General features: G+C 36.7%; 1 protein-coding gene across 1 annotated transcript in view; it reads right to left on the bottom strand.

Moving 5' to 3' along the window:
• Window positions 1-752: 752 nt before the first annotated feature.
• GARS1 (glycyl-tRNA synthetase 1) overlaps window positions 753-16186 on the bottom strand; it is a 39493-nt gene continuing 24059 nt past the window's right edge. Inside the window, exons 10-17 of the mRNA XM_037509805.2 lie at window positions 15646-15810; window positions 12876-12983; window positions 11949-12094; window positions 7299-7384; window positions 5648-5757; window positions 3475-3568; window positions 2728-2918; window positions 753-1376 (exon numbers count right to left, since the gene is read on the bottom strand). Coding sequence (XP_037365702.1) covers window positions 1251-1376; window positions 2728-2918; window positions 3475-3568; window positions 5648-5757; window positions 7299-7384; window positions 11949-12094; window positions 12876-12983; window positions 15646-15810 — 1026 coding nt within the window. The 3' untranslated portion in view covers window positions 753-1250. The remainder of the gene's footprint in view (window positions 1377-2727; window positions 2919-3474; window positions 3569-5647; window positions 5758-7298; window positions 7385-11948; window positions 12095-12875; window positions 12984-15645; window positions 15811-16186) is intronic.

Here is a 16186-nt window from a genome sequence, read left to right as displayed (position 1 = left end):
AGAAATAAGCTTTAGTGAAAGCTTAGTAAAAGGCTTTCTTCCCCAAAGATTTATTCAAAAATTCAAGACTTATCTGAAGGCTACTAATTGAACACCTACTCTGTACAGTACTGTGGAAGGAAGCACAGGAGAGATGAAATGAGGTACTCTGGGAGGAAGTTACTATCAGTTGCTCTTCAAACCCAAGACAAAGGAAAACATTCTGGTGATCACCCCTCCCCACACTCTTTGAGAGGAAGTTGGAATGCGAGACAAGGTCTTTACTGCAAGTAACAAGTTGCTCAAATTCCTCCATCCTTGCTTTTTTCCTAACAAATAAACATACGTGTTGAGTGCTCTATATAAAAATATAATAAAAATAACATCCTTCAGAAGCTGAGTCCAGAACCACTAGGCTAGGATCAACACACTGTGATGGTTGAATACTGCCAAGTCAGGGTAGATTGATGGGGCTCCTCTAGCATCAGGAATTCCATGATTTCCAGGACTATGTGGGAAGTCAAGTACAAGCACACCCTAAAATAGAGGGCTTCGGCTACTGCATCCACTACCAGAGACTTTGAAGACATGGATGTCTGTCAGCAGAACATGAGAGGCAGCAGCCCTAAACCTCCACACCAGCACTCCTCTTTCTCCGCCTCCCCTGCTCCTGCCACCCCGTCCCCCACTGAGCTTTTCCCAGACGCCTTCCCACTTGCTTAGAAACTGCTGTCTCCTTTTAGCAAAATTCACTGCTTTTTCAGAAAAAGGACAGAAAAGACAAATCTAGAGAGACAGAAAGTAGCTAAGAGGTTGCTTGGGGCTGGGGTTGGACTGGAGAAAGATGCTAAATGCAAATAAAGTTTCTTTTTGGTGTGCTGGAAATATTCTAAAACTGGATTGCGGCAGAGTTGGACAACTCTGTAAATAGAGTAAACATCACTGAATTCAACATTACTTAAAATGGGTCAATTTAATGATATGTAAATTGTACCCCAATAAAGCTGTTGATTAATGTATTGTGTGTAATGTTAAGCCATAGCATGTTTACCAAAAGGTAGAAGAAACAGTTTTGCTGAAAACATAAAACATATGCAAATGATTACAAGATTGTTCAGAATTCCTTCAACTTTAATTGTGGGAGTGAGATCAGGCAGCCACTGAGGATAAAAGGCAGTCCCTGGGAGCAATCACAATGCTGTTTTCTCATAAAATGGACATGATAAGAGTTATTTATTAGCGCAAGTGGTCAAAAGTCACCAAAACTGTCTTCATTCCTCGACTGTCTCTTTTTTACCAGTCTCTTGTCCTTCAAAGAGAGGATATCTGGCTTCCACATCAGCCCATGTGATGCAGCCGTTGGCTAGATCTCGGACTAGACTGGGCAGTTCAGAGACCTGGGGCGAAAGAAAAGAGAAGTCCACGAATCAAACATTTGGGGTAGATAAGCCTATCAAAGAAATGAGGAAATCTTTCAGTTCTAAGTAATGACAGGATCTTTCCACAAACTGGTCCCCATAGGACGTTCCATGTCACTCCCGCTGAAGCCTCATTATGTGACTATACTCACTTTCCTCGCAGGTGTGGGTTTCATGCTCTTCCTCTAGCCCAGCTGCCAGTCCCCATCCCCTGAAATGACTCAATTCTCCAACAAGGCCTTTTCTAATTATTCTGAAGTTCTGTATGACCGGAAATAATTTCATGGTGTATTCATTTACTGCTTAGAAAGAGGTCAATCAAGTAACAAGAGTGAAGGGAGTGAGGGGAGACTAGCAAGTTACAGCATCCTAGGGGCAGCCGTTCTTCAGCATAACCAAACATTGGCTGCTACAGGACATGTGTTCTCAAACTTAAATATCTTGTCTAGAGGTCTCATCAAAACACTTCTGCCCCACATCTCTCCCTCTCCAACACCCTAATCACCACCACCCTCAGCTCCTGGCTCAGTGGGGCAGACAAGTGGTTGTAACAAGTTCCCAGGTGATAAAGACGGTGCTGGGCCAGGGACCACACCTGGAAAACCACTGCTAGATGAGAATGGAGGTAAGTCCATCTGCGGAGGCGTAGCCAGACCTAGTTTTGTATAAAAACCAGCCGGAAATCTATGACTTCTAAATTAGACTATAAACTCCCTTGGGAAAAAAGGCAGTATTTACTTCTGTTTTCCTTATTACTGTCTGTGTTAGAGTACATAATTTACATTCTAAATAAACACCCACTCTAAGTTAATAAGTTAGTCAAGTGCTTGTCAATTTAAGTAGCCACTCTTTCCTCTCCCTCACCATCCTTCCTTCTGCACTTTCCTATCTCCATTACTCCCTTCCCATTAGGTAAAATTACTGAAACATTCACTGTTTTGAATGGATTAATATGGAAAAGTTTATACATATACAGGTCCGTATTTATATAGAATTATAAAGATAAAAATGTCTAGGCTCCCTCAAAGACTGTCAATAGAAACTATGGCAACAACCACTTGGGATCATCTTTCTCTTGCCCAAATAAACAACTATAAAAGCAAAAGAATGAGCCCAGAGTGATCCATATGGCTATAAAATATTAGAGAAGTGTTAGTGGATATTTTCATAATTAACAAAGGGGATTTGAGAATCTGAGCTGATACAAGCCTACGATTAAAATTAAAAAGGAAAAAAAATGCAGCATAAATACATCAAAATCAATCCAGCTCAAATTAAGGAACCAATACAAATTTCTAAAACTAAAGATGAGGAAGAGTAGGCCAGCCACCTCTGCTCTGATCTGTCTCATGGAGTCTCGGTCTCGCAGAGTTGCAGTGTGAGGGGTCTTGTTCACTGTATCGAAGTCAACGGTGATCCCAAAAGCCACACCAATCTCATCAGTCCGGGCATAGCGTCTTCCAATAGATCCGGAGGAATCGTCTACTTTGTAAGAGACTCCATTCCTGGTCAGGGCTTCCGCTATCCAAAATAAATTAAGTATATTAAAAACAAAAGAATGGAGAATTCCAATGTTATCTTTATGTTACCATGTAAGTTCAAAAAACTTAAAGGGAGAAGATAACATTAAGTTACAGTTGCAAGAGAAAGAAAAATCCAAAAGTGTTAACAAGTCCCTGGCTGGAGCCTAACCCCTTACTTAGAGCTACATCTGACTCAGCTGTAGGGGAACAGTCTCAGCTCAGAAAGGCCAGGAGGCTGGTCCTGACTTCACCACCCCTACCTGCATGACCCTAAATTCCACTAAGGGTGTCCCTGATGAAGTGGACACCAAAGTTAATAGAAGACGCAAGGACCTCTTAAATCTGACTCTTGGGTGCTACTCTGACTCCTGGAAATGCCAGGAGAAAACATCCTGAGTAAGTATACTTTCTCTTAGAAATAAGAGCAGAGGCTAAAGTCACTGAGATTTATTCTTTATTCAATAAGTAATTTCATTGAAAAAAACAATACATTTCCTAAAATTCAGTCTACTTGACGGTGTTCCCATGGAGATTACCCAATTGGATTTGCTTACATAATTCCTTGACGAACGGCACGAACTCCTGGTTTTGGCTCAGGGGAAGGACAGAACATTTGAATGGAGCTACCACCGCCGGGAAACTGAAGAACTAGATAATTTAAAAAGAAAGAAACCCAAATAGTGAGTTTATGAAGATCTAAAAGTTAATGTTCAAACTTCACTGTGTACCACAAATACCACACAACATGATATGAAAAGTAAAGTGACAGAGAATAAAAGTAGGATAACCAGAAGCAGAAGCAGAATCAGTAAGATCTGGTTTTCAGCTCTGAACACAGACACCTCAGTGAATGAACTCTCTCTCTAGACCTTAGTTTCTCTAAAGAGTAATCTCTTCCATGTGTTCTGCTTACTTACAAATCTGTTATAAATAGATGAAGTAGTGTAAAAGCATTCTGAAATCTACCATATAAAATGGCAATTTCTTGGTACCACATAAATTCTTACAGTGAAGACCCCTAAAGAACCTCCCCCCTAAATCATCAAATTAATATGTGGCAGTACCAAAATAAAAAATAATCCTATTGTATTCCTTAAGAATTGGCATAGCGGAAGGATCTGTGAACCTCAGTGACCAAGTAAGCAGAAAAGTTTAAATTAGGTGACATAAGAAATAGCACAAAACAAAAACCCTTAAAACTGCTCCTGAAACAGGGTTTAGAGTTACTCAGAAATAAAAGAGGACAAATATAGTCTGTGGAATGCAAACTAGTCTACCATTTGAACTTGGAAATGAGACCTGAAGGGAGTTTTTAAGTAATTCTTATACAAATAATCCACTTCTAGGGAAGAAAATGGAATTCAGAATGAACAGTACTCCCTCAAAAATGAGTGACACAGATTCCAATTTAACCCCTCAAAGTCTTTATTAACCTAATTAAGTGCCAAAGTAAAGGAGAATATCCCACTATAAGTAAACCCTGGACTCCACCAATATGGCTGCCTGAGGAGTAGAACGTTCGGAGCTCTACTCCCTGCTTCTATCTTGTGATAATGCTATATAATGTGAGAAAGACGCAGAGACCTGCCTTTATAGCAAAATAATATTTTTTTAATCTCACTAGCAATGTTTTCCTATCAAATTTAGAGGAAAATGAGCTTCAGGACTATTTGTTAATAATTTAGAAACATTTTTTTGAAACATTTTCAACAGCCTAATCAAATTTCTCTTCATGACAGGAATCTCTGTGTAATTCATAAAACTGTTACTAACTTATTTTTTATTAGTCCTTATAAAATTTTTCTGTTAAAACTCTAGTTCTACCAATATTGCTAAGTTCAAATGAAGGGCTAACGGATTCTTTTAAAAACTTCTTTTATAAGAAAAATAAGCAGGAAAACTTAATGCAAACTTGGCACCTAAAAAGAACACATTCAGAGATACATGTCATCTTTTCTAAAGCCCAGGTTCTTATTGACTGAAGAGCCACTTAAATTTCAGAAAACAAAGATGCAACTTTAGGGCAGAGATTACAATAGTAACTTTATTAGACACATATTACCAATAGTATGTCAGAGTTCCAAAAACATTGGAAAGAAGAATTAATCAGCCCATTCTTCAAATTTAACAATCCGAGAAGTACTACAGTGCTGATGCCCAGGACTATGTGCTCACTAAGCTTTCAATGGGTATACAGATGGAAATGTTTCTTTCAGTTATTTTGATATCTACAATCTCTCTTTTCTGGTCATTCTTAGGATTAATTTTCCTGGAAATATGTGCCTAGAAATTAAAGGAGTATAATTTCTGCAGGCAGAGGCAAGTTGAGAAAAGCAAAAAGGCAGAATAAGGGAATAAAGTATAAGGCAGGGAACAGTGATTCAGACGCATCAGAGGCAAAAGAAAACTTGTGGAAGTTGATGGAAGACTTCTTACAACATCTATCTTCAAATATTCATGAATCTAGGAAAAGCTATCCTCCAAATACTAATGCCCAATTAATAATCTACCAATCTCTCACATCAGAATCACCTAGGTTCTTATAAAAAACAAAGATCTTATATTTTACACCTAGTAAATCAGCACCTCTGGAATAGAACCTAGAAATTTACATATTTATCCCAAAAGTACTGCAGACTATTTTATCCCAAAGACATTAATGTACTTCAGTAAATTTTATTCTATGACACCGTTAAGAGAATCAGCATCCTGTACAGGACAACTTACAGTTCTCTGTTCATCTCCCTCGCGTACATGGAATGTATGTTCAAATACTGTATACATGATCCTGCCCAGGCCAAAGGAGGGCTCAATTACATTTGGAACAACTTCTTCCACTGAAAAAGAGAGAGAAATTCAGTAACATTCTCTCAAACCCCAATGCGGCATTTTAGGTACTCTAACAATTCATCAGCCACTAATAATAATTCTATTTTAGATGGAGTTTGAGCCATCCTGTACATCAGGGCAAGAGATCAGAGATTCCCAAAAACTATTTGCTAGTGGGGTTTAGCCATTTTAAAGAGGAAGTTGGAATGAAAAAAAAAATCCACCAATTTAATTCTTTGTTTCTATAGTATAAAAATGAAACAAGGAACAAAGATTTGTCTTCCCTAGTTAGTAAGTTACAAGCAACAGCAGCTAGACTCCAAAGTCATCTTTGTTGCCTATCCAGAAAGGAAGAAAACTACAGTGCTTTTACAAGACTGCTGGAATTAAAAACTACCATCATGGCTGGCAAAATTCACAAAAACAATTCCTTCATGCAGCAAGTATCACATTGATTGTATTTGTTTTACTTTTTCTCTTGCTATCTTGTTGAGAACACTTTAAAAATAGAGCTAAGTTATTGTAGTTGTATATACTTCCAAGGCTCTGGGGTCAGGAGGTCGTTAGAGGAGAGTTTGCACAGGATCAGCCTTCCCATGTGTGAGGCTGCAGTACATACTGCACATGAATTCATTAAGCATTCAGGAAGGTAGTCTACGGTAGTAGATCCTAACTCTGGAGATTTTATGTTTCAAGGGAAATAACTAGAACCTGAAACTCACACACGAGAAAAAGAGGCTGTTTCCTTTGTCTGTGCTAAAAACAAAAATATTTTAGAAACATGATCATAAGGTAGAATCTGCCCATCCTTCCATGGCATTCGAGCAATGGTGAAGTATAGTACTGAACCAGGTGCCAGGGTGGTGGCCAAAAAGCTCCTAAGTATGAAGAAGGACCCAGTGCTTCTGCTACCAATGTGCAGACTGCTTTTACTTTGTGAGCCAGGTTCACAAAAGCCTGGCTAAAAAAGGGCCAAAAACATATAGAAAGGTAGATCTGCTCTCTTATGACTGCAATTCAGTCATAATTAGTCATAAACAACCTTCATAAAAGCTCCAAACACTCAGGTCCCAATTTATAAAGCTGCTCTACAACAAGTAATCATCTCTTTGGCTTTTAATAAAAGCAATAAAGGTCACAATCTAAAAGTCTTTTTAACAAACTATTTTGGAAAAAAAAAAGAGGAGAGTTTCTTATTTTCCTTAAGAAAAAATGGACTCTCCCTTTAAATGAAAACAATGATGCTTTTAATGAAAGAAATGTTCATTATTTCTTAGGTCTCAAGAAATATAAAGGTATCATTATATATTAGTAATTCAAGATAAGTACAATTATGTTTTAAAAAAAGTAAAAGAAAGGCCCAAAATAATGCCTTAGACATTAATCAATGTCAGGATTGTGGCATAAGGATTTATTTTTTCCTCTTCAAGTTTCTGTAAAATAGTTACATTATAAAACTTTTTAAAAAATGAAACATTAAAAAACCACTTTAAGAAGTAGTAACTTCACTGTATACATGCTTGCTTCTTAAATATTTTTCACAATTTACCGTGTAATGTTTTCTGGAACCGCTTCACACTGACCATGTTTTTTGTTAACTGAAATGTTTTCCCTTCAGTTTCAATAGTGAATTCCCTAGAAAGAAATAACACATTATATATTAGCTAAAACATGCATTCTTATGCCTTCATTTTAAGGAGTTTTACAGACTGCTAAATTGTGTTTCATTTTAAGTATAATACAATTTGGTCAACTCTGCAGAAATAACAGCTGAAGTCAAATTTAAATTGTTTTACAAGGAATAACAAGTTACTATTAAGATTTTTAAAATTTATTTATGCATACAAGAACTGGGGTATAGACCAGACATATGGGGGGCGGTGGTGGTGAGAGGATTCACCAGAAGACAGTGTGGGGAGCGGAACAGGCAGATCTACTGAAACACATTGCTGAGGGAAGCAGTGAGATGGAGTCACCTCCCTGGCTGGGGATCAAACTCATGCTGTGGAGGCTGCAGATAGCTTAACAGTGCTGAGACTTAACCCCTGCACCACCAGGGAGGAGCACAAATTATTATTTTAACAATGGTACCAGACTATTCTGAAAGGTACCCAAAAATGCAACTCCTTTTATTAAATTCCACAAGTAACTTAATGACTAATTCCTTTGGTTGTGAGACCAAGAAAAACAAACAACAAAAAAAATTCTTTTTATACCGTTTTAGATCACAATAAATTTTCCAGAAACAGGACTGTGGCAAAGTTTCTCATTATTAGCCCAACAAATATAAAGATGATTAGTTGGCCAGTTAGAGAAAGCATTTAAAACTCCTACAGTATTTCCAAAATAAACTGACACACTGATGAAGACCAGCTTAAAGGGAGTTGAATGATTATCTGATATGCCAAAATAAAATACTCCCCAAAAAAGCATTGGCTACAACATGTTTATATTCTGAAATATGCCTATTCTATTGCAGGTTATAATAGTTCACCTGTATAAAGCACTTCATTAATATCTGTATTTCAGCTTTTGAAGTATTTTCTCATATAATGAAGATCATGTTAATTTTCCTGCTCTCACAAAGCAGCTCACTGCTGGGCAAAGAGAGCCCTCATGTGGTTGTCTTTGAAGCAGTTGTAGGCACATGTTACACTGTGTTTCGCTAGTTTCTAAAAGTGTTGATCTCATGCATCATATGAATGGTGTCCATTATTTCCTGTTTTTACTATTCTGTCTGAAGTTTGTGAGTGGAGTGTGTGCATTAAAGATTCCATTATTTAGTTAAACAGTATTTGCATTCTTTCTGTGAGTACAGTCTAAGTATAGAACCGTTATTTTAAAAAAGCTGAAATGAGCAAGGAAAGAGTTATTGAGAATCATGGAAAATGCTGTGTGTGGATACTATCTAACTAGTTATCAGTGTACATTTTAATGGGATTTGCTGTTTTAGCAGAAATAGGTGATGTTATTCTGGGAGACCAGAAACATTTAAAATTTTCATGCCAATATGGTATGATAAGAGCTCATCTTATGATACACATACAACCATCATCACACCAAGTTCCCCTTGAGTCCTTTTCTTTTCAGTCCTCTCCACCCCCAGTCAACTACTTTCTATCACTATAAATAGATGACTTTTCTGCAGTTTTACATATAATCATATATAATCTCATCTAAGACTTTCATTTAGTCTGATGTCTGTGACACACTGGCAAACTTCTGCAAAGGGTTAGAGATGGAAAATTTCAGACTTTGCAGGCCATATAGTCTCTCATATGGTTCTTTAAAACTACCCTTTGAGAAAATGTAAAACTCAGACTTAGCTGAAGGGCTGTACAAAACACAGTATGAAAGATGTCTCAGATGCACTTAAAAAATGTGTCCTCTAGCTATTAGGTATTCTACAAATGAAAATTATTAGTGTTTATGCCTTCAAATTCCCATTGACTTTTCTGTGTACTTGCTCTCCAATTACTGCGACAGGGGCACAGAAATCAACTATAATTGTAGATTTCTCTAATTTTCTTTTCAGTTCTGTCAAGCTTGCTTTATATGGGATTCTGTTTTTAGCTGCATACACAATTTGGAGTGATATGCCTTCTTGATGAAATGATTCTTTTATCATTATGAAATGCAATTTTGTCCTTGGTAATTTCCCTTGTTCTTAAGTTTACTTTCTCTGGTATTTAACATAGTCACTGCAACTTTTTTTTTTTTTTAAAGGATTTATTTATTTATTTGTTTGTTTATTTATACAGAAACCCGGGTACAGGCCAGATGTGCAGGAGGGTGAGAGGATTCACCAGAGACAGAGCAGGGAGCAGAACAGGCAGACTTACTGAAGTACACTGCTGAGGGGAGAGCGGGCAAGTCAGGAAAGGTCTGTTGCGCCATATGGGACCTCGCTGGCTGGCCGGGATCAAACTGGCGCTGCAGAGGCTGCGGACAGCTTCACAGCGCGGCGCTCAACCACCTGCACCACTAGACACAGGAGGCCCACTACAACTTTTTGATAAATGTATGTATGGGAATTTTTTTTTTATTCTTTTACTTTCAAACCTATTTGTGTTACTAGTGAAATTCCTGTAAACAGCATTTAATTGGATCTTAAGTTTTTTAAGCAGATAGATATTAATTCAAGTATTCAGATCATTATACTTATTGTAGTCATTGATGTTTTTTAGTTGAAACCTACCATCTCAGTTATTTTTCTATTGCTTCCAGCCGTTCTCTGTTCATTTTTCCTCTGCTGTCTTCTGAGGTATTATTATTCTATTTTTATCTCCCTATTGATTTATTAGTTATATCTCTGAGTTTTGTGTGTGTGTTTTCCAGGTAATTCCTCTAGTGTTTACCACATTTTTTTTTTAATTTATCAGTCTACCTTAAAATATTATGGCATTTCACATATATTGTTTATATCTTATAACACAGTATATTCCCAATTATTTGCTCTCATCCTTTGGGCTACTGACAGCATTCATTTACTTCTACATATTATAATCCAATGTTAATATATTTGCTATAAACAGCCCATTACCTTTTAAGAAATTAAAACATCAGTATACTCAACCAGTTATTTATAAATTCTAGAGCTCAATTTCTTTGGGTAGATCTAAATTTCTGTACATTTACCTGAAGAACTTCCTTTAACATTTTTTGTAATATAGGTCTACTGGCAATGTATTTGCTTGAGTTTTTGCTTGAAAGTTCCCCTTCATTTTTGAAAGATATTTCTTCCGGATCTTTGTCTGCACTGAGAGATTTCATTCCACCGCACTGTGGCTGATACAGCTTTTGACAAGAATTCTAACTAGTCTTATCTTTGTTCCTTTTTATGTTAATGTGTCCCCCCTCCCCCCCTTCAGAGATATTTCTGTTAATTATTGTTTTTCAGAAATTTGACTCAGATGTGCCTTCATTTGTTTTCCTTTGTGTTTTATTCTGCTTGGGGTTGAACTTTTTTTAAAAAAAGATTTATTTATTTATGCATACAAGAACTGGGGTATAAGCCAGAGGTGGGGGGGGCGGGGAAGGGGGGTGAGAGGATTCACCATAGACAGAGTCCGGAGCAGAAGAGGCAGATCAACTGCAATGCACTGCTAAGGGGAGCAGCGGGCCAGATGGAGAGGTCTGCTGTGCCATGTGGGTCACCTCCCTGGCTGGTGATCAAACTCTTGCAGGCAGCTTTATAGTGCCCTGTCTTAACCCCTTGTGCCACCAGGGAGGCCCCAGGTTGAACTTCTTAAATCAGTAAATTTATAGTTTGTATCAAATTTGTAAAAGTTTCAATTATTATATGTATTCAGGTATTTTCAGATATTTTCTCTGAGATTCCCAATAATACTAGATTGCTTTATATTATCCTAAAGGCCAACTGCTATTTTCTCTCTTTTTTCTATGCTTCATCCTAGTTTCTGTTGCTATCTTTAAGCTCAATGTTTAATCTACTTCTTCAATGTTTAATCTACTTTAATCCCATCCAGTGACATTTTCATTTGAGATACTGCCTCCAGATGCTCCATTTGCTCTTTTTACTGATACAACTAATGTTCCATCATGCAAACACATTTCTAACCTCAGATGTGCATGATTTCCCTTATATTCTTGAGCATATGAAACATATTTTTGCCCATTCTAACACCCTTATGTATTTATTCCATGTTTTTTTTTGAGTGTTAATTTTGACTGATTTTTCTTCTCATTAGGGGTCACATGGCCTTACTTTTTCACACAAGTAGTAATTTTTCAGTTTTTTTTTTTTTTTGTTTACCAGACATGGTAAATTTTACATTATTTAGTACCAATTTTATTCAATTCTTTTAAAAGACTTTTCTCTATATTTATGCTTAAAACAATTAGAGTGCTCATCCCAAAGCTCAAAAAGAAAAAACCACACTTGAAAGATAGGTGTAGTTTCTAATGATACCTCAGTCATTACCATGGACAAGTCTCCTCTCTAAGAAAAACAATTTCCCTAAAAGAAAACAATTATCTTTGAGCCCATTTCAAATCTATTTCCAGGTTGTCATGTGAAAATCTCAGCAAATATAGTCCTTTAAATGTAGCTAAGATAAGTACTTACCTGCCGGAAAATTTCTAAAGAAATTAATGTCAATCTAACTTTCAGAAGCTGACAGACAAGACATATCTGACAAGAGCCCATCTAAAAAAAATACACATCTTTTTATCTTACCCTTTTTCATTCAGTAGTTTCTCCATTTCTGTAATGTAACACTCATCACAAATGGCAAGGTATTCCATCACCAGCTTTGCATCCTTCTTATATGCCTTACCAATTCCTCCCTTATTGGGTTCAAACTGAACAACATTAACTGTTTTGTATGAAGAGTTAAGGAATCCAAAAATACAAACTGCCTTAGTATTTCAGAAAATGATCTTAAAAATGATCAGTCATCAACTTAAAAATAAGTACTGGTTCTCTGTTCTATTATTACCCTATATCCTGTTTATGCTGATTTCAAGTGCAAGATGGAACAAGTGTCCACAAAATTACTCCAATAGATCTCACTCAAAGTAAGTAAACACCAGCAACAGAGATTTTTTTCCAAGTGAGATAAAAGGATTATTATCTAATCAGCAATGTAACCCAACCCACAACGTAATCTCTGACAATTTATAAAATACCCCAACAGCAGGAGTCTATTCCAGAGTGCTAGCCAGCTCACAACCTCACTATAGGCAGAGGCAGGAAATTTCTATTTTTCTGACTTATAGATCAAGTGAGCTAAATTACTGTTCTACCTACCATAAAATGACATTCATCTTTTAACAGAAAAAGTGTTCACCAAGTACATACTTTTTATTTAAAGAGCATGTAAGTAGGTATAGGTATGGAGAAACGCACTTTGGAAATGGCTAAAAAAAAATCCCTGGTCAACAGAAAAACATTCAGAGCATTTTTCTGAATGTAATCATTTTAGGGACCAAATACTGAGCAAGTACTGTTAGATTACAAGTAAAGAGAATATGAAAGGACCAATGAAATGGGCAAAATAATATGTTTTAACAAGTGTTACCACAATATTCAAAACACTTAATTTATCCATAAAACAGGTGTTTACACTTTAGTCCTAGTTTGGCAAGTGACCAGAAAGGATATGGGTTCTTTCAGAGGTTTCTCAGCTACAAGTGGGACTTTGGTGGCTCGTGCATGACAAGAGAGGTCATAACAGGAACGATCAGCACATCCAACAATTTCAATCCAGCCCTAAGAAGACATAAGAAAATATCTATTACTTATATTGGGTTCATTCACAAATGCATCCAGACTATACCCCGTTCACAGGCTCAAGTATATGTCAATTACAGGATCTCCACTCAAACTTTATAAACGTTTGAAATGGGAATAGTTTCATACATCAAGAAGCTGACAACACTATAAGGTATAATTCACACATGGACACAAAGTAGTCTTGTTTTCTTCACAGATTTATTTTGCTATAATGCAAATGTGTGTTAACTAATATGTTCTAGACTTAATTATGGAAATAAAATGTGAATCTAGACAAAATAGGTAGACTCGCTTCAAATTTGTGAACAGGATTCAAAATAATTCTGGCAAAACAACTACTATCTTTGGACGAAGTGTCTACTGCTCTCACAATTTGGCATCAGATAGCTGTTGGCCATGAATATGAGCATTTGTGCACAATTCAGTTTTCCAACAAAAGAACACTCATTAAAGAGCATGAAATGTTTAGGTTGCAAAATAAAACTAACAGCACTGCTATCACTATGGGGCTAATTTCTTGTTAATACCGAAGACACTTCTCAAAAACAAAATTAAATTATTTTCAAAGATCTTTAAAAACCTATTTTTTGAAAGAGAACAAAGGAGGTGAAAAGATTAGTGGATACCTAGTGAGTCCTCATGAATATTTGTTTTTTTGCCTTTGATCCAAAGAATTTAGGAAAATTCAACCATCAGAATCACTAAGCTTTTTCAGAGGGCAAACACAACCTTACAAAGGTTCAGGAACCCCAACACGCACAACAAAGGAATTGAAAGAAAAGAACAAATTCTTAAAAAATGTAACTTGATCAACTGACATTCATTAAGGATATCAACTAGTGTATTTATGTTCTTAAACATAATGGTGATTAACTTGATGGTTATTATTTATTAACGATGTCAACTAACATTTAGTACTAAGAGATTAAATTACAAAAACACACCTGAAAATGGTAAACAACAACTTTTGGATAGCGGTTACATCTCAGGATGGAGAGGAAAAGGATAGAACATTAACTGTATCAGTAACTTTATTTTAGTTAAAAAAAAAAAATATGAAGCACACAGAAAAAAAGCATTAAAGCCTTAAAAGGAGTTCTCTTTTCTCCTTACAAGTTTTTCACCTTGGAGTTTCTGGTATTTAGTTTTGTCTTCCAGAGACCTTAAATAAAACATAGCATAATCTCAAAGGAGCCCCGTATTTTCTGATCCCCAAATCTTAGGGTTGGGCTACAGTTCACAGTGATACTCCGATAAACATAGCAGGGTTTATCAAAGCAACACAGCACAACAGTTAAGAGCATGGGCTTGGGGTGTGGTAGCTCAGATTCATATTCTAGCTCTACCATTCACTAGCTGTGAGATTCAAGCAAATTAACTTCTCAGCACTTCAGTTCCCTCAGAAATAGTATCTATGAATAGGATTATTGTGAGGATACAGAAAATAATACAAATGAAGCACTTAGAAAGAAATCTAGCCCTTAACAATTAAAATGTTCAATGAACAAATGAAAGAAGTAAAAAGCAATTATGCCCCAGATTCAGAATCTAAATTGAGACAGCAAAACTCTTTGCATGATTAACTTGAAATTAAGATCAGAGCAAATTAAGCAAGGAAAATGGTAAGAAACAAAGTGAAAAGAAACCATCTTTTCTCACACAAATGGAAAATATTTTAGTAATTTGATCTGGAAATAAAAATAAATTCCAGAAAAACCAAAGGGTAAAGAAATTAATGACCAGCTATATCCAAAAATAATTACCACCATCTTGGCATATGTTAAGCATAGCTGCAAAAAAATTAACAAGAAAAAATTAACAGATTTCAATAATTCTTTCCTGATTCCACAAAGGAAAAAACATTAAAAGCAACACCAAGAACAGTAACTGCAGACATAAACACCATAGTGCATGTATACATGTGTCTGCAATGCACATAGAATCATTCAGAACAAATACTGACAAATCAACCCTATGGAGTTAAGAGTTGCTATTACATGTTTTTTTTTTAAAGATTTATTTATTCATGCATACAAGAACCGGGGTACAGGCCAGACACGTGGGAGGGTAAGAGGATTCACCAGAGATAGGGCAGGAAACAGAACAAGAGACTGACTAAAATACACTGCTGAGGGGAGCAGCGGGCGAGACAGGAGAGGTCTGCCATGCCATGTGGGATTCTCACCAGCCGGCCAGGATCGAACCCACATTGCAGAGGCTGCAGACAGCTTCACAGCACTGCGCTCAACTGCCTGCACCACCAGGAGAGGCCCAGCTATTTCATTTTTAAAGGATTGTAAAAACCAGCACCACCAACTAGCAAACCTTGCCAGAAAAGAAGATACTCCATCTCAGCTGCACACAGAGATATTACCAATAGCACTGTCCTATCACCGGCTTCTCACATGCTCTGAAAAAGTCATGTAAGTCTAAAAAGCACTACAGGGACAAGAGTAGATGCCCTCCTTATAAAGAGAGCACGGAGTAACTGTTTTTCCTGCTTTGCCCAGAAAAATATCTTGTTTCTCTCTTTTACTTTTACTTTTGACATAAAGGACACAAAACACAATTCTGATATTGATCCTTCTCAGTTAACTATGTGAACATCACATAGCAAAGTCCACCTTGTTCTACTTACATAGGATGTCTTGGATTCAGCATCCCAACAGTCACAGGCATAATGGGCCATCTCATTCTCCATGTGCTGCCGGAAGCGGAGTTTTTCTGGGGATACTCCAACCTTCGTGAGGTAGAGATAGATGCGGCCAATAAAATAGCCTAATACTGAGTTGTTAATCACACCCTAAAAATGAATGGAAGAACAAATAAGTAAATAAGCAAACAAATATGCAAGCAAGTGTGCAAACAAGCATAGAGGAAGAAAAAATAAACACGTGAACACTTTTAAAGGACAAGGTACCATTTTCCATGGAGGTATTCATAATCTACTGAAAAATATTTGAAATAAAAAGTAAGATAATTTACTAAACCTTCAGAACAACGTCAAATCCCCAGAATGTGATTATGGTTATATTTAAAGAGGGTAAAGTCAAGTGAACAGGCTGAACAAACTCACCGAGTCACCAAAAATTCACTCCAGTAGCTCAGAACTTCCTGACATGCAGTACTAAAAATGATATTCTACGACCCCTAGCGATGGTAAATATACCCCTTCTGAT

Source organism: Talpa occidentalis, unplaced genomic scaffold, assembly GCF_014898055.3.
Source record: "Talpa occidentalis isolate TD23 unplaced genomic scaffold, MPIMG_talOcc4v2.1, whole genome shotgun sequence".
NCBI classification, from domain to species: Eukaryota; Metazoa; Chordata; class Mammalia; order Eulipotyphla; family Talpidae; genus Talpa; species Talpa occidentalis.
This window is presented reverse-complemented; position numbering and strand designations above follow the sequence as displayed.